The sequence below is a fragment of the Echinops telfairi genome, unplaced genomic scaffold, assembly GCF_000313985.2.
Source record: "Echinops telfairi isolate 266 unplaced genomic scaffold, ASM31398v2 ScPeMD7_7469;HRSCAF=8507_1, whole genome shotgun sequence".
In the NCBI taxonomy this organism is placed as follows: Eukaryota; Metazoa; Chordata; class Mammalia; order Afrosoricida; family Tenrecidae; genus Echinops; species Echinops telfairi.
Window position 1 is genome coordinate 52015152 of NW_022111373.1, and position 18157 is coordinate 52033308.

General features: G+C 44.6%; 1 protein-coding gene across 1 annotated transcript in view; it reads left to right on the forward strand.

Annotated features, from left to right (window-relative positions):
- The window catches only part of SPATA9 (spermatogenesis associated 9), a 42698-nt gene that overhangs the window by 16073 nt on the left and 8468 nt on the right, over positions 1-18157 (forward strand). Inside the window, exon 3 of the mRNA XM_004703640.3 lies at positions 13041-13136. Within this exon, the coding sequence (XP_004703697.2) occupies positions 13041-13136 (96 nt within the window). The remainder of the gene's footprint in view (positions 1-13040; positions 13137-18157) is intronic.

The window sequence follows — 18157 nt, forward strand, 5'->3', positions numbered from 1 at the left end:
TCTCTCTCTCTCTCTCTCTGACAAAAGACATAAGCCCCTAGGGTCAGAGACACAGGTCATTTATTATTTACAGCCAAAGCAACATCAAGAGGAATGTCTGTGTCCATCCCTCATGCTTCATGACCTTAGGGCAAGGCAGGCCAGGCCAGCTGTTAGCTGCCTATCTCGTACAGTACACCGCAGAAGAGGAACCCCTGGCTTTAGGGAGTTTGAGCTGCTCAGGGACCGCACACATCTGCTCGGCCTGCCGGCCAGAAAGAGAAAGCTTCCTCTTTGCTCTGAAATGGACACAGATCTCCTCCCCAGGACCAGGAGACCTTGTCTAATTTTGAGCCCTGGAGAGTGAGCTTACGTCTCCAGGGGAGACGAGGAGGGGGCTTTATCTTTGCATCTGCAAGGAGACATCTCTCCAAAGGAATAAGCTGTATCTCGAGCTTCTAAGGCTGCGTGCTATGTGAAACACGCCCACCACCCAGAAGAGCTGGTCTGTGCAGGAATGAGGGAAACACGCAGAGAATTGTTTTCCAACTTTCAGGGAAGGTGGGGGGCAGATCAGTCAGCCCTGTCGTGAGTTGAATGTGAGACTTTCTGGTGATCTAATAGTATGATGTGGTTGCCTTTTTGGCTTGACCAGAAGAGAGTTTCAGATGCATTTAGGGCTCAGTTCTGATCACTTTCTTCGGGAATCCAAGAGAAAAACAAATAGCCAGCTTAGGGGGCTAAGTGACCTGCACAAGGTCCCCATGCTAACTGCTGCTGTGTCTCTCTCAACATCCGCTCAAGATCAACAGCTGTGGAATCTCTTTCTTTTTCCAGTAGGGATCTTAGGATCCACCTTTCATTGAAATTTCTCCTCAAAGAAATATTAAGCATATATGAGGGGGCTTAAAATATTATGTGAAGAAATAGATGGAAAAGATCATGGAATTCATTCGTGAAATTTTTGTAGTCCCCTGTCACTAAAATGTAGTTTGTCAGAAGTCCCATTTACAAATTGGTGCTATTACTTAACCATATTGGCTTCAGATATTTTCTCTATAAAAAGAAAGATAATTAACCATGCCCCAATCCTTTCCCCTTCATTCCCTACCAACGGTAAGCATTTTCCTGGTGCTGACGTGTTTCTGCTGTATACTTTTATATTTTTATTATATTTATATGTATCACTTAACATATACTTTTGTTCTTATGTTCATCGATGAATACAAATATAGTATCAATTAGCATTTTGTTCTTAGATGTGGCACTGGTAGCACTGTCTGGTAAGCTTTGAACTGCTAACCACAAGGTTGGTGGTTCAAACCCACCAGCCACTCTGAGAGACAATGATGGGGTTGTCTGTTCCCATAAGGATTTACAGGTTCGGAATAGAGTTGCTATGTGTTAGTCTATTTGGTGGCTGTAGGTTTGATTTTGTGAATTACAGTTCTTATATATATTTAATTTCATATAATTAAGTTACTATTTTTATTCTTCTGAGCTTCTTTTTTTAATTTAGCATATTGCTACATGCCACTTCAGTGTATTACTTTGATCTCCTCTATGGTATTCCATTATAGGGGGGAAAATAACCCGAGCTTATCCATGATGGACCTAGAGACAGTTTGGGGCTTTTTTGCTATTGAGTACATTGCTGTTACTGTGTTTTAGTGAATATTCTGGCAAATTACTCCTTGCCACATGTGGGAGACACATATAAGATATATATGTCCGGGATTGCTGAGTGATAGGGGGTGTGCACCTACCACTTTATTAGCTGTTGTCAAACTGCTTCAGAATGAGTACGCTTTCCTGAGCCGCCTCTGCTGCCCGGGTCGAAGGATGCTCTCTTCGGTTCAGGAAAATTCTTTGTCATTATTTCTTCAAATAGTGCCATTTTCTCATTTAATCTCTTCTTCTAGAAGGTCTGTAAAGCATACCCTGGCGTCTTCACAGTACGTTCTCATATCTGTTTGCCTTTCCCCCGTGCTCCTTCTCTTCGCCTCCCTTGGAGGCTTCCGACATGTTTCCTGGGAGCTTTCTTCCCGTTCACCAGTTCTCTCTAGCTTGGTCTGATGCGCCATGTTATTTATTTGATACATTTTAAACATCAAATGCCACATCCGGGATGTTGCTGCTGTTGATGAGCTGTAAGCTGTTTCTGACGGTGGCCCCATGAGTTACAGTCTGGAGTCGCTCCTTTGGGCCTGTGTGGACCGACGTCTGTGTGGACCGACGTCTTGGTGGACTGACGTCTATGTGGACACCCATCACCAGGCCTTGGGAGGTGCTGCTGGGTGGGATCTACTGCCATCCCTTTGGGTGCCAACCAAGTGTGAATCCTTCGTGCCGCCCAGTGAGCTTACACTTTCTTTCTCGAAGTTCCAATGGGTGTCTTCTTGAAATTCCCTGCCTTTTTCTTCTCTGAGTCTTTCACAGATTACAGCTCTTTCAAGAAAAAACAAATCTATTTGATTGTCTTGTGTTCTTTCTTGAACTGTTTGGGGAATGTTGCTCTTCCAGACTAGTCTAATCTATTTTGTGTCTCTTTCATAATCGAGCATTGTTTCATGAATTTTAACATCAAATTCTTCTTCAACAGGAACTGTAACAAAAATTCCTGCAGACGCTGGTGGTGGGACTGCCGCCGGGGTGTCAGCAGCCTGGAACCAGGCCGGGCTCCCTCTTCGCGTATTGCTCCCGAGGTTCCGTTGATAGTGTAGGTTTTCTTGCATCCGGCTGGTATGGCGACAGTCCGACCCGAGCCCGGGTGGTGGAGTGGGTTACACTTTGGGCTGCTAGCTGCCAGGTCAGCAGTTTGAAACCAGAAGAGAGCTGAGGATTGTTGCTCCCCTGAAGATTTACAGACTGGAAACCCACGCGGGCTGTTCTACTCTCTCCAATTAGGTCACCGTGAGTCAGAGTTGTTGACTGTGAGTTTGGCTCTGTTTGGATTATGTGGTCAGAGAATTCCTGCCCCAGAGGGAGAACAGCTTCCGGACCTTCTTCCTCAGCCAGGGGGTCTGGTGGGTCTCCTCCCACTGGCACTGAGACCACGGCTCTGTAAAGCCCACTGCCCACCTCTTATGCATTGACAAGTCTCATCGCCTCCGTCTCTGAATTAAAACAGCCCCAACCATGGGTGTAGGGTCCAAGACCATCCTCAGAGGTCCATATGCATCCGCTCACACACTTACTACTCTGCTTTCATTCCCTCTTTGTTCCTGACATTCAGGGAGCCCTCTTTCTCTCTCTTCCTCCATGACACCTCCCCCCTTAAATTCAGTCTTATATTAAACTTTGAGGGTCTAATTTCATACAGAATTTCTAGGTGTGAAAGTTTCCACAGTAGCTCAGTCTGATGTGTTGCTGCCACCAGAAGTCCTGATCTTCCTTTTTAATATCCTCATGACAGGTATAACTATTATAGGAGTTTACATTGGTTTTAGGAAGTAACTGAAGTGTAATTCTGCTTTTTCATTCATTCAACAAACATTGATTGGGACCTGATGTGTAAATGCACCATTTTAGGTAATTATGGAATTCAGAGAGGTCTCGCCCTGGCCCCATGGACTGTGGGGATGATAGACCAATTAACAAAGCTAACGGCAAGTCCCAAGTGCATGATCAAATGTGCTAGGTAAGAAGGTGGTATGTAAGTCCAGCAGAGTGATCAACACAGGCTTTCAACAAGATATGATACTGGCTGTGAGGCTTGAAGGATGAGGAATTAGCCAGATGAAGAAGTAGAGGCATCATTCCAGGGAAGTCAAATAGCTTTCTTTTTTTTTTAAACATTTTATTAGGGGTTCATATAACTGTTATCGCAATCCATACACACATCAATTGTGTAAAGCGCCTTTGTACATCATTCTCAAAACATCTTCTCTCCACTTAAACCCCCGACATTAGGTCCTCATTTTTCCCCTCCCTCCCCGCTCCCCACTCCCTCATGAGCCCTTGATAGTTTTCTTTCCCGCAGACTTGTAGTAGGCTCACAGTGAGTTGCTAAGCAGAGGTGGGTTGCTATCAAGTGACCTTGAATCAGACAATGAGATGCTGCACGGCGCTGAACTGCCTTCACAGGCATTGCTAAGATGAGAAAGACGATGGTTTGTGTGGAGATGGTGAGTCCCATATCCTGGAGGGAAACAAGAGTGCACAGTCCTGGCCGGGTCAGACTTTCCCAGAGTGCTTAGGGAAGGGCTGTAAAGAACAAGTGTGATGTGGGTCATATGAAACACCTATTGTGGAGAACTAGACTGTCACCTAAGTTATAGCAAGGAAGAAAATATCCCATCTCAAATATGAAACAGCTTATCGAGAACTGAGCTGGCAGTACAGATAGTGAAGACTGTGGCCCAAGGAACCAAAGCTATAACAGAGTAATGTGTAACATGTGATAATAGAAGCTACTGGATTCGTTTGTAGATGCGTGGTGCCAGAGTGGTCTGAGGGATACATTCTGTGACTTGGAAGGTCAGCATCAGATCTAGAACACTCTGTGGTTGCTTTGCCATGAACAGGGTTCAGCTCACCCAGAGTAAATTCCAGATTAATTTCTCTAAGAATTGTCGGGCTGCCAGTGCTCTGTGTTATGGGGAAGTAAAGAGAGCGAACGTCAGAATTCGTATGCAGGAGAGTAAGTGTTGTGGATGTGGGGAGACAAAGGAAGTGAGTGACCTAGTGAAACTGCCTGGAGGTACGTGTGTGTCTCAATGACCCTCTTCCCATGCTGGTCTGAAAAGGATGAATGGAGGAAAGATGCAATTATACCAAAGTCACCTTAAACAATCCTGTCAAAGCTCTCAGATCACATGGCCGGGAAAGCAGGCAGGCGTATCACTTCCCTCAAGAACAGGGGGCAGAGGAGTGCTTTCCTCGAGACACTGACCATAGCCCGGACAGTATCTCTACCCTGTTTGGAAGGAAGCCGACAGGAATGGTCATCTCAAGATCACTAGATGACCAAAGAATGAGAGTTGGCATAGACTGAGAGAGCTCTGCTACAAGCTTCCTAGGCCTTTCTGGTGAGATGCTCGGCTCTAGAACATGCCCCATTATTCTTATCACATGGGAAAGTGTGCCAAATATGAGCCACATAAAGACCTCAAGGGATCCTGGTGGCTTGCTGTGACCGGAGTATTGGGCCAGGTGCCTCTTGTTGGCCATTTTATTAGAAACGGCTTCCTTTGCACCTGGTCCTTTGGGTGCTGAGTCAGGATGCATTCTGCTCCAGGTTCTGCAAGACATAGGCACTGGGCTCAGGTGGCACTGATAATATCTCCTGGGTTCTATAAGCAGACCCAGCAGGAAGGGGAAACTGAGTAGAGTTGCCTAGGATTTGAAACATCCCCCGGCACTGGTACTGCAGCCTGGTGCATCTTCTCCGCTCTGCGGGCTGCCTGGCTGCGTGTGTGCAGCTTGCAGCCGCTCGACACTGCAGTGACCTAGATAATTGGCTTGGATGCTGACTTCAGCCAAGACACGTCAGCTCACAGACATAGTTGTGGATTTTGGCAGGCCAAGGCAGGGCCACGGGATCGGGCACTGTTCCTGTGATAGAGTCTTTCTTCCGTGCCATGGGGCTGGCTGTGTCCGCCGTGTGCTGGCCCTGTGGATAGGAGTAGGACAAGATAAGTGCAAACATGAAGTAAACCCACAGCCGCTGAAGTGCCTGGACCAGGAGGTGACCCCAGCAGACGTTTCTGTGTTTATGAAGCAGGTCAGAAGCCTATTTATTTCTCATCCCAACCCTCCAAGGTAGATTTTAGTTTGTGGTTTCAATTCTGAGCCTCAAAAATATCAGAAAGCCCCATCAGTCTTTGATAGACCTGACATGAGGCTATCTTGGCTGGCAAAATTCAGACCTGGGAAGAGAGGGCATTTCCTAGTAAGTAGGACCCTTGGGTTTTGAAGGCATACTGCTTCAAATTCGTCAGCAGATTGGAACCCGTGATCCCTTCTAGGACTACCTGAAGGAGCAGCGTACACATTGAGCTTCTCACTGAAAGACAGTTCAAGCCATCTTTCAGGTGAAGGATGAGGCGTTCTAGTTTTGTAAAGATTTACAGCCTGGAAAACCCAAAGTGGTAGTTCTGCTCTGTTCTGTAGAGTCACTGAGCTGGAATCGACTCAAGGGCAGTGAGATTTCCTCTTTTTCTTTCTTTCAGGACTACTTGATTAAAAGCTTGTTCAAGAAGAACCATGTTCCCCAGGATGTTGATCACAGTATGGTAAACAAAGTCAAATCACTTTCTTTCCTGTAGACGCGTAGTAGGCTTTGTGCACACTGTGAGTGGCTAAGCAGAGACAGGTTGCTATCAGTGAGACGCTGCGTGGGGCCGAGCCCGCCTCACCAGCATAGCTAAGTTTGAGCCCATTGTTGCAGCCCGCGCCAGTCCATCTCACTGAGGGCTTCCCTTTTCCTCGTCGACCCTCACCTATCCAGCCGTGATGTTCTCCAGGGACTTGTCCTTCCTAATGACATGTCCAAAGTAGGTGACACAAAGTCTCACCACCTTTCCCTCCCAAGGACCATTCCGATTGTACTTGTTCCAGGGCAGATCTGCCAGTTCTGGCAATTGGTGGTACTTCCAACATTCTTCACCAACACCTTCAGGACTCGGCTTCAGTTCCTCTTTGTCTTTTGTGGTCTTTGTCCAGCGTTCCCTTGCACGTGAGGCCACTGAAACACAAGGGTTGGAGTTGGGTGGGCATCTCAGTCCTCAAAGTGCCATCTTTGCTAGTTCGCACTTTCCCGAGCCCTTTTGCAGCTCATTTGCTCCACACCATCCATTGCTTGGCCTCTTCACTCCCGCTTTCGTGAGTGTTGACTGTGAATCCAGAGAAAACAAAGTCCTTGACCACCTCCCTCCCTTGCTCCCCATCAGGCTGTGGCTTACTTGTGCATTTGTTGGGGTTCTGTTGTCCTTCCATTGAGGCACAAGCCACACTGAAGGCTTGGTTCTTGATGTGCGTCAGTGAGTGCTCCGAGTCCTCTTCCCTTTCAGCAAGCAAGGCTGTGTCACCTGCCTCAACTCCAATCATGATGACTCATCCTTCATATCGTCCAGCTTCTTAGAAATCTATCTTAGGAAAGATGCAATTATACCAAAATCACAATCCTGTCAAAACTCTCATATCACATGGCTGGGAAGGCAGGCAGGCGTATCACTGTATAAGTAGCAGAAACGTTGTTATGTAAATTTCCTAGACTTTTAGGAAACCCTTTTCCTGGATTTATCCATACCGGCAGCTAATGTTTCTTGTAACGCCTGTTTGAGAAGCACGGAGTTAGCTTCCCAATTTCGCTTTTTGCACACCGCATCAAGATCGCTTTGGACAACATAGACGAAGATAGAGTTGACCACTCCTCTACCTTCAGTTCATCTATAAGTGGAACTTTATTCGAGACTGCTTCTACCTGGCTATTTTGTGAATTACCTCATTAGTACAATATTAGTGCCTCACTAATTTACCTCATTAATACCATCATTACAATGGTAGTAAGATAAGTGCATATATTTATGAGATGAAGCAGCTACAAGGATGTGGGGAAAGTGGCATGACCACGATTTATTGAAGGTAAAAATGCATTTTAATTGTTCAAATACCAATCTCTTTGGCAGGTTCTTATTACCAAGTTCAAATATATATATGCACAACAGTGATCCCAAGATACTTTAAAACTCAAATATGCAAATAAAATGAAGTTAATGTAATAAGGTTATGACAAAAAATTGTAAGAGGCCCAGAAAGCTAACAAAGCTTCCCACTTACTGAATTTCTCTTGTATTCCCCCAGTTTCTACCATACACGATTCCTGCTCAGAGCAAGCCAAAAATGAAGCAGGGTGGTTTCGATTTTGAAAAGCCTGTATTGCAAATGAGTCATAAAATTGGAAAATGGCTACTTGCCAGTAGCCACATAAATTTTGGAGGAAATATATTTTCTACAGGGACGATTTGTTAGCTATAACAAGTATTTATTTAAAGTATTAAACTAGCAAAAAAAAATAGTGGCCCCTAGGCAAGCTTCAAATTCATTACTCAGAAACATGTTGTGACCATTGTAAATTGCCACCAAGTCTATCCCAAAAGTCATGGCCACTGCATTTGTGCGGAGAAGAGTTGCTCCATTGGGTTTTTAAGACTGACCTTTGGGAAGATTGCCAAGCCTGGAGATTGCAAGGCCCCTGGGTGGATTTGAGCCGAGATCTCTTGGATAGCAATCCAGCACGTGGCCCGTACCACCAAACATAGTGTATATCAAATCTATACTGATTTAGACATGGATTCATTTAAGTTACTTTAGGTGCCCCCCTCTGAAAAAGAAATAGAGACACAATTTTTCATGCAGACACCACTTTTCTTCTCTAACGCGACGTTCTGTTGTTAGGTGCTGTCCAGGTGCTGCTGATTGGCTGTACAGTTGAACCAAGCAGCGCCCAGCCCTGTGAGCTCCTCGCAGTCTCTACTGCTTCGAACCCATCGTTGCAGCCACCATGTCAATCCATCTCATCGTGGCTCTTTTTCTGTCTAGTTGCCCCTCCACGTAACTAAGCTCCGTGTCTCCAGTCTGGCCACTCCTGATGGCATACTCCAAGTACAAGAGACAAAAGTCTCAGCAGCATTGCTTTTAAGGAGCATTCTGGCTGTACTTCTTCCCAAACAGACCTGCTCATTCTTCTGGCCTTCCATGGCATATGCAATGTTACTCACCAGCACCATCGTTCAAATACATCAGTTCTTCTTCAGTCTCCTGGTGCATGGGAGGTGGCAGAAAATAACAGCTCTTGGGTTAGACACACCTTAGTCTTCCAAGTGGCATTTTTGGTCTTTAGCACTTTCAAAAAGTCTTTTGCAGCAAATTAATGTTATTTTATTTCTTGATTGCCACGTCTACGGGCATTGACTGTGGATCTAATTAAAGGAAAATCTTTGATAAACGCAACCTTTAAAGTGATTGAATCTGGTCATCGGCACGTGCGGTTGCTCATATGTTCCCAAGCTCATGAGTCTTTTCACTCTGTGAGACGGCAGATGGTTGGGCTGGGGAAGCTCTTCGTAATCTCTGCTCGCTTCTTGTCCAGGCTTGTCTCCTGGTCACCTCGTGGTGGGACGCAAAGACATTCTCATTTTACCATTTTCTAGCAAGAGGAGGAGAGCAGCAGCTGTTGCTTCGTTTCTTTGAAATTCTCTCCAGAAACCAGGCACTCTGGGAAACTTTCCAGGGTGACTTACGAAGGGAGGAGACTAACACCGCCACACCTGTCTCTCCATCTGGGAGCTGGTGTGGCCTGAAGAGTGGAGAGGAAGAAAATTAAATCCTCTCTGACTACTAGGCTAGAGTATCCTGGCTTGAGCATGTCCAAGTCCTTCAAAAGGGAGCCAGGGAAACTGGGATGGGATCTTCTGCTCTTCACTCCATAGTGGCAGCGGTCAGAACCTACCCTGTACAGCAGGATGCAAAGCACGTGCACACTCTAACATTTATAGCGTGTGTTCTGTGGCCCTAAGTTTGAAAATGGAGGGGGAAAGAGAGAGTTGAAGTCTCTGGGCCTGCGTTTTGCATTCATAGTCTTGTCAGCAGATAACTTGAGACAATCAACATCAGGTCTGGCATGCAATTGAAAAACCTGAAACCAAGCCCATTGCCATTGAGTTGATTCCGACTCATAGTGACCTGATGGGGAGACAGAATAGAACTGTCGCAGAGGGTTTTCAAGGTTGAAGTTGGTTCCGAAGCAGACTGCCACATCTTTCTCCTGCAGACAAGCTTGTGAGTTCAAACGGCCAATCTTTAGGTAGCAGCTGAGATGCTAACCACTGTACCCTCAGGGCTCCTTCACATGTATAGAAAACAACAGAAAACAAACAAACAAACAACAAATAAACAAACCCCTCACTGCCATCAAGTGGATTCTGACTCCTAGCCAGCATATAGGTACCAAATAGAACAAAATGCCCCTCTGGGTTCCCAAGGCTTTAAATCTGTGTGGGAGCAGACATTCTCATCCTCCCAAGGAGCAACTGGCAGGTTTGAACTGCTGACCTTATGGTTAGCAGCCCAATGCCTAGCCAAATCCACCACCAGAGCTGCTTTTATAAGCACTTTGTAAGCATTAACCACACGAAGTTCTATTACCAAAACATAGCAGCTAAGAAGAGTTTAGTGCATTTCAACCCAAACTTTTCTACGCAGTGTTAACTGTGTTCATGTTCATCATAAAAAATACTGGTCATTTAATTATTCTTTAACTGGTTTAACTGAATAATAGAATACAGTGAACCCTCGTTTATCGCGGTTAATCGGTTCTAGACCCTACCGTGATAAATGAAATTCCGCAAAGTAGGATTCCTTATTTGTAAATCAAATATTTTCATAGTTAGAGCATAGAGGACATGAAAAAACACCCTTTAGTCACCATTACACTTCTATTACCCAATTTATTAAACGAAAAAGGGAAAATGCAGTAAAACATTTTGGACGTTACAATTATCATTTATTATTTATTATATTATGAAGTACAACGGATGGAGCAAATGGAAGACTCATTCAAGTCGAAATGGCGTGCAACCTCCACGATTTTCTTGCCATCTTTGATCATATCCAAAAGTTTTACCTTTTCCTGGATGGTGAGCATCTTCCTCTGGCGCTTATTTTTATTGTCAGAAGGCTTAGAAGAAGCAGCTCGTTTAGGAGCCATCATAGGGCTTAGATAAAATTTCTTTAAAATTGCAAACAATTACAATACACTGTACAAAAGCAAAAGTGCATCTGATACGTAGCTCCGATACGTAGCGATGCAGACAGAAGCGTGTACAGTATGAGCCAATCAGTGGCAGTAATGACAGAGCATGCGCTGTTACCCAAAAAACGGCGATAGAGTGAAGCCGCGGAAGTCAAAGCGCGAAGTGGCGAGGGTTCACTGTATAGTGTATAAGATACAGAAAATGCCCAGTTCATGAAGTGTGCACTTTCATGCACGTTAGTAAATTAAGCACACCTCAGTAAGCCGGAGCCAAGCAGTCTCCATGTGTGGCCTTCATGCCGTGCATCCCACCCAGCACTCGCCTGCCTTCCAACAGCGTGGATTAGTTTGTCCCAGTTTTGTGTGTTTCATAAGTGGTCTCATGCCACTTTATGCTTACAAGCCTGACCTTTGATTGTTCTCATGTTTGATAAGGGCACTAATAATGTGTACCCAGTCCACAAACATTTCCCATGTAAAGGCATTCTATATTTTCAAGCAATTTCTTATGATCTTCACAGTAACCTATGAAGTAGCACTTCTCCCCACTTTAGAGATCAGGGAATACCCAATTTGACCAAGATTTCATTGCTTAGTATATCCTGGCTAGGACGCAAACCGTTATCTTTCAGATCCAAAGGGTATCCTTTTAATTCTGTGCCATCTCTTCATAAGCAGCATATTCCAAGGCATTGCCCTCTTGGTAGCTCAATTAAAGGTCAGGTGAAGTGCCCCCCTCCCCAAGCCCCCAGCCCCCAGGCCTGCACACAATACCCAGCTTATATTCAGCTCTGCTACCCACTGGGTAGCTGGGTCATCCTGGACAAATCTCCTACCTCTCCTTTTCTGTTTCTCCATCAGAAGAAGGCAGGTGATCAGAACCCTACTTCATGAGGTTGGCTTAGGAATTAAAGGCGTTGATGTTCCTAAAGCACTCAGGTCAAGGTCTGGCCCACAGCACCGCATGAAACAAAAAAGCAAACCCATTGCAAACAGTTGATTCTGATTTGTGGCCACCCAATGGGTCAGAGTAGAAAGAACCGTTCCCTAGCTTCTTTGAGATGAAATCTCCACGTGGAGTAGAGAGCCTTTAGTTTCTTCCCTGGAGCAGGTGCTGGGTCCAAAATGCTGCTCTCTTGGGTAGCAGCCCAACAGGCAATACCCTCCGTGCCCCACCCCACCCTCCAACCTGGTGGCCATAGGCCACCAGCACTCTTCATGTAGTAAGTTTGTTCAATAAAAGGTCATCGCATTATCTTCTTTGGAAGCAACTGTTTCAAAGGCTACACAGTACACCACTGGATGGACACAGTATCATTTACCTACAAGTCTGCTCCTGCTGGTTCATTCAGTTTTTGTCAAAAACAACTTTTTTTGTGAAGACGTTACTCACTGTTCTTTTTGGTTTTGTGCATTTTTATAGCGCACGCACGATTTTATTAGCTCCGCACAGCCTGTGCCTTCGGGGAGCTCTCTGAAGCCACTGATGTCTGGGCTCTGTCCAACTGCCACCTCTGCTGAATGGCAAAGGGGTGTTTTGCTTAATGTCCAAGCGTGGCCTGTACGCAGATTGATCCCCTTGAACTGAGTGTGTGATTCTGATATATTTGAGGCAGAAATGCCTTCTTGTGCCAGTAACTAGAAGTATCTGGGAGGAAAATCGTTACTGGCATAAACTTCTACATTTCAAAAAAGCCTGTTCCATAAGAGTACTGAGCACCTTTGGAAGCTTAGTGATCCTCGAATGTTGCTGCTGCCCTTCAGACAGCTCATGATTAACATTTCCACACAGACCATTAATCTCTGGGAAATGCTTCATATTGGATTACTGCTGGCTTTCATTGAGGATGTGAATAAGTTTGTAAAGAAGGATCACATGAATTTAAACAAAGACTTGTTTTTCTACTATGCATAACAGCACCCCCTAGTGACCATAGTTGGTCATTGTAAAAAGTTTGAACAGTAAAACATTGTAAGTTTTATTGGCATATAATTCACAAATCTTAAGATTCAGTAGTCCAGTCATCTTCAGAAGAGTTGTACAATCATTACTACAATAAAATTTAAAATATTTTCTTCCATTTTGGAACCATTAATCCAGTTACTGTCTATAGCTTTACCCATCCTGAATGTCATAACTGAGTATCTTGTTTTAAAAGGAGAAAAATAAACAATGCATTCTCTGAATGCTGTGGGGTGGGCGGGGCCAGACAGCTGTAAATTGAAAGAAATGTTTAAATTGGCATTGGACGATAACCCTATTGTTGAAGTTTTGCTTTGAATAAAACTGTTTTCTGCTTCACAGGTCAGAGGTGGTTCTTTGTTTGAAATTATTTCCTTCCCAGCAAAGACTGCTTTAACCAGCATAATGTACGCTTCATATGCAGCACTCATTTATTTGGTAAGTTGAGAAAATTATTAGAATCCAGAAGTGAACGCACTGGCAAAGATTTACTAGTTCTTAGAATCTCGAAATCAATGTGATGTTAAAGATTTTCTATGCAGTCTATTCGTAAACGGACGTCTCATTCTTTTATTAAGATAATTTTACACGCAAGTGCCCTTTTCTGATGAGTTTAGGTCAGTCTACCACAAATCATTGCTTTAAAAACTAAAATTGTTTTATTTTGAGAGTCACTTAGCATTTGAAGCAAAATGGTATGGTTTTGCTTTCGTTTAACGACAGTTGCTTTGTTGTGACCATTGTGCTATCGTTACCTGAAGTTCAGGGTTTTAATCCCTTTGGGTCTATGATTCTGGAAAACACCAACACTGATGTGTTTTGAATTATAGATGTGTATCACAAACACATGAGAGATTTCATAAATGGCAAGTAATTCTTTTCTTTTCATTCGTTTCCATTTATATTGTTGTTGTCAATTGTCACTGGGTCCGCTCCAACTCACAGCGACCCAATATATGGTAAAAGGCAATGTTGCCGGTCAAGTCGCCCGGTCACGTGGCCGTCCTCCAATGCAACTGTGTCTGAGGCTGCTGCTGCAGCCACTGCATCGGTCCTGCTCACTGAGAGCCTTCCTGTCTCACCGACCCTGTTTGACTGAGCGCAAGGTCCTCCTGGTAACACGTCAATCCAGGCAGGATGAAGTCTTGCCACCCGTGCGTCCAAGGCAGTGGTTCTCAACCTTCCTAATGCCGCGACCCTTTAATCCAGTCCCTCGTGTTGCCGTGACCCCCAACCATAAAATGATTTTCGTTCCTACTTCATTTTGCTACTGTTAGGAATAGTAATGCAAAGATCTGATATGCAGGATGTATTTTCACTGTTACAAATTGAACATAAGCATAGTGATTAATCACAAAACAATATGTAATTATATGTTGTGAAATATGTATGTGTTTTCCAATGGTCTTAGGTGACCCCTGTGAAAGGGTTGTTTGCGCCCCCAAAGGGGTCGCGACCCACAGGTTGAGAACTGCTGCTCTAAGGTGCGCTCTGGCTGCTCTTCTGTGACAGATAGGTTTGTTCTTTGATAGTCTGTGGCGTTCTTCTATATTTTGCTCTAGCATCACCACCCAAGTCCTTCCATTCTTCTTTTAGTCTTTCCTTTTCATTTTCCAGCTTTCAGAATTCCATGTCCACTCGTGTTATTTTTTTTTTATGTATAACACACAGAGAAGAAAAGTGCATAGCTTGATGAATTTTCACAAGGTCTACCTATCTATGTTATATCCGAGATTGAGAAACAAAATAGTAGTCGTCCCAGAAGCTGCTTTATTGTTCATTCACAACTGCCAGCCACTATTCTGACTTCTAATACCATACATTTTCCTCTCTATAGATTTCATATAGATGACATCATATGTCACGATGTTCATTTTCGTCTGTTGTTTTGCCCAACATCATCTTGGTGAGATTCATTTGCTGCCTGTACGAGTCATCTGTTCACTTACGTGCATTATAATATGTTGAGTGGGTAAATATTCATTCTACCATGGATGCAGATAAACATTATTTCCCACGTGGGACTGTGATGAATAGGCTTGTGGGTTATAAATGATGCACGTGTTCGTCTCTGCTGGTGATGGTGGTGTCAGTGCCGTTGAGGTGGTTGACTCGCAGCGATCCTGTGCACAACAGGACGAAACACTGTCTGCTCCTGGGCTGTCCTCAGAGTTCTTCTCATGTTTGAGCCCCTTGTTGCAGCCCCTGTGTTAATCCATCTTGTGAAGGGCCGCCTTTTCCCCCTCTGCCCCTCCGCTTTACCTCTGCTCCACGGTCTGGCCTCTCCTGATAGCAAGTCCAAATTACATGAAGCAAAGTCTCACCACCGTAGCCTCTAAAGGAACACGTGGGTTGTATTTCTTCCAAGCCAGATCTCTCTGTTCTTTAGGCAGTCCATGGTACTTTTAATATTCTTTGCCAACAGCACCATTCAAGTGCATCAATGTTCCCTCTTCGGTGTCCAACATTCACCTGCTTGGAAGTTGTCCTGTGCAACAGATAGAGCCAATGCAGTGTGTCCTTTGATCTCTTGACTGCTGTTCCATGAACATTGATTGCGGAGCCAAGCAAGACAAAATCCTTGACATCTTGAATCTTTTCTCCACTTATCATCATGTTACCTATTGGTCCAGTTGTGAGGATTTGGGTCTTCTTCTTTTCTTTTTCTCTTTTTTTCAGAGTGTAAAGTGATTTTAGTTCTTTATTAATTTGCCATTCTATGTATATTTTATTTTTAATATCATTTCATTGGGAGCTCTCCCAGCTTTTCTCACAATCCATACATCAGGGTACCAGGCATATTTGGACATAGGTTGCCATTGTTATTTTCTAAACATTTACTTTCTATTTGAACCCTTGGCATCAGCTCTTCTTTTTGCCCCCACCCCCTCCCACTCTCGTGACCCCTTGCTAAATTATAAATTATTATTATTTTCATATCCTACACCTACCGCTGGCTCCCTTCCATGGTTTTTCCCCTTCTCTCCCCACCTTCCCACTACCCTCCTGGTATCACTACTCCCATTTCTGTTCCTCAGTGGCTTATCTGACCTGGATTCCATACGTCCTGAGCTCTTATCTGTACCTGTGTACATGCTCCAGCCTAGTCCACAGTGAAAGGCAGGGCTGGGGTCGAGATAGTGAGGGGTGAGGAAGCCTCAATGAACCAGAGGAATAGTGTGTTTCATGGGTGCTATACTGCACCCTGATTGACTCACCCCTCTGTGAGGGGATATCACGTGGTCTACAGATGGGTTTGGGGTCTCTGCTCTGACCCCCCTCCCCACCTTGTTCTCAAAAATGTTTTGTGTGTGTTTTGTACCTTCTGGTGCCTGTTCCCTGCTCCTGTCATCTCAAGATCGCACGGGCTGGTGTGCTTCTTCCTGTGCACTTGTTGCTTCTCTGCTCGATGGCTGCTTGTTTAACTTTAAGTCTTAAGACTCCAGACTCTATATCTTTTGACAGCTGTCACCATCAGCTTTGATCACCACCACATTTGCTTTTGCACCCATCTTGTTGGGAGGGTGAGCAGGACAGAATGCCAGGTTGTTAGAACAAAGTGTTTTTGCATTGAGGGAGGACTTGTGCAGAGGCCCAAAGTCCGTCCACTTCCACAGTGTATTGCCATATAAATATATGTACATAGGCCAATATCTCTAACGAATTAATAATTTACATATTTACACACCTATGTTTATACCTCTATCCATAGCTTTGATTCCTAGATTTTCCTGTTTCCTTTTACCTTCCTCCTGTCCCACCATCATGCTTGCCCTTCTTCTGCCTCTTAAGAATTCCTGTCAGCTAGATTGCTGCTGCTTCAACACCCCCAGGATCTGTGCGTCCTCCTCGTTGTTGATTTTAATTCCTTAGTTGTTCCCCTGCCTATAGTGCTATTTGGTCATCACTCCCTTCTCTTGCCTCCTCCTCCCCCTAAGTCCTTCCAGATTTTTGGTCCCATTGCTTTCTCTTCAGGCCTATTTTACATAGGTTGGCAATCCAACAATAACATAGACAATAAAAAAAACTCAAAAGATTGAAGAGAAGGGAGGGGGGGTAGCGGGGAGGGAGGGGAAAAATGAGGACCTAATGTCGGGGGTTTAAATGGAGAGAAAATGTTTTGAGAAACGATGTACAAATGTGCTCTACACAATTGATGTGTGTATGGATTGGGATAACAGTTGTATGAGCCCCTAATAAAATGTTAAAAAAGAGGAGAAAAAAAAAAGAGAGAAGAAGAAGAAAAAAAAAGACTGAAGAGAAAAGGGGGAAAAAAAAAAAATATATATATATATAATAACTAGCAAAAGAAAAAGCATAGATAATTCCAGGTCTGTCTGCTTACCTTTATGATTATCTCCCCACTGGTCCCGGGGGGTTCAGGGAACAACCCCACCTAGCCTGAAGTCTATTTTGGGGGCTCCTCAGGGGCATTGTGGCTTGGCTCCCATTGCTGATCTGTTATGTGCCCTTCTTGGTTTGTCCCACTGTGTGTCCTCAGGATTGTCCTCTGTCGCGGTATGCTTCAGTGAGGGGTCATCATGTCTCGAGCTGTTGTCGGCCCTTCAGTCCTCTCTGTGCCACAGCAGCTCCATGCAGGGATGACATTCTCCAGGCTTGGTGTGCCGAGATGGGGTCTAGACCTCTCAATCTTTCTTTTTCCTTCTTTGTTTGCTTCTGTGTGGGTATCTCAAACCAGCCCCTCTCCCCAACCCGTAGGTTTAGTGTTGTTCTCTGTAGCACACTTGTAGGGAGGGGGTTAGTTGGCTGATTTGGGCCATCCCTTTAGCCCATGTGTTGTTCGCTGGGGTTACATTGTCTTGGTTTGGTGCACAGTGATGGGGGGTTTGCATGCACACTCCCAATTCTTTGGAGACAGAAGCAATACTCTCCCCCCGGGTGGGTTAATGCCCTGCTCCCCCAGTGCCATCATCCTTCCCCATCTCCTCCTTTTCCCTCTCCCTGCCCCTTTCCCCTTCTTTGTGTTGGACTGACATATACATCCTTGGGTTTGGCCTGTTCCCCACCCAACTGCTTATACCTCAACCCTTATAGTGTGAGATAAGTGACTTTTCTTCTATACCTACTGTGATTATACTTACCTCAGTGGACTCGTGGTGCACTTGTCTTACTGTGATTGGCTAGCTTCGCTTAGCATAATTTCCTCCAATTCTTCCCATGAGACAATGTGCTTCCTGTGATCATCTGTGCTTTTTAGGGATGCATAGTACTCCATTGTATGTATGTGCCCGAGTTTTCTAATTCACTTGTTTATTAATGGAAATTGAGGTTGTTTCCAATTCTTTGTGATTGTGAATCATGCTGCAATAAACATTGGAGTGCAGACAACTGGCTGTGGTCTATTTCTTACCTCTTCTGGGAATATGTCCAGTAGAGGGATAGCTGGGTCATAGGGTAGCTCAATTTCCATTTGCTTTAAATATCACCAGATTGCTTTC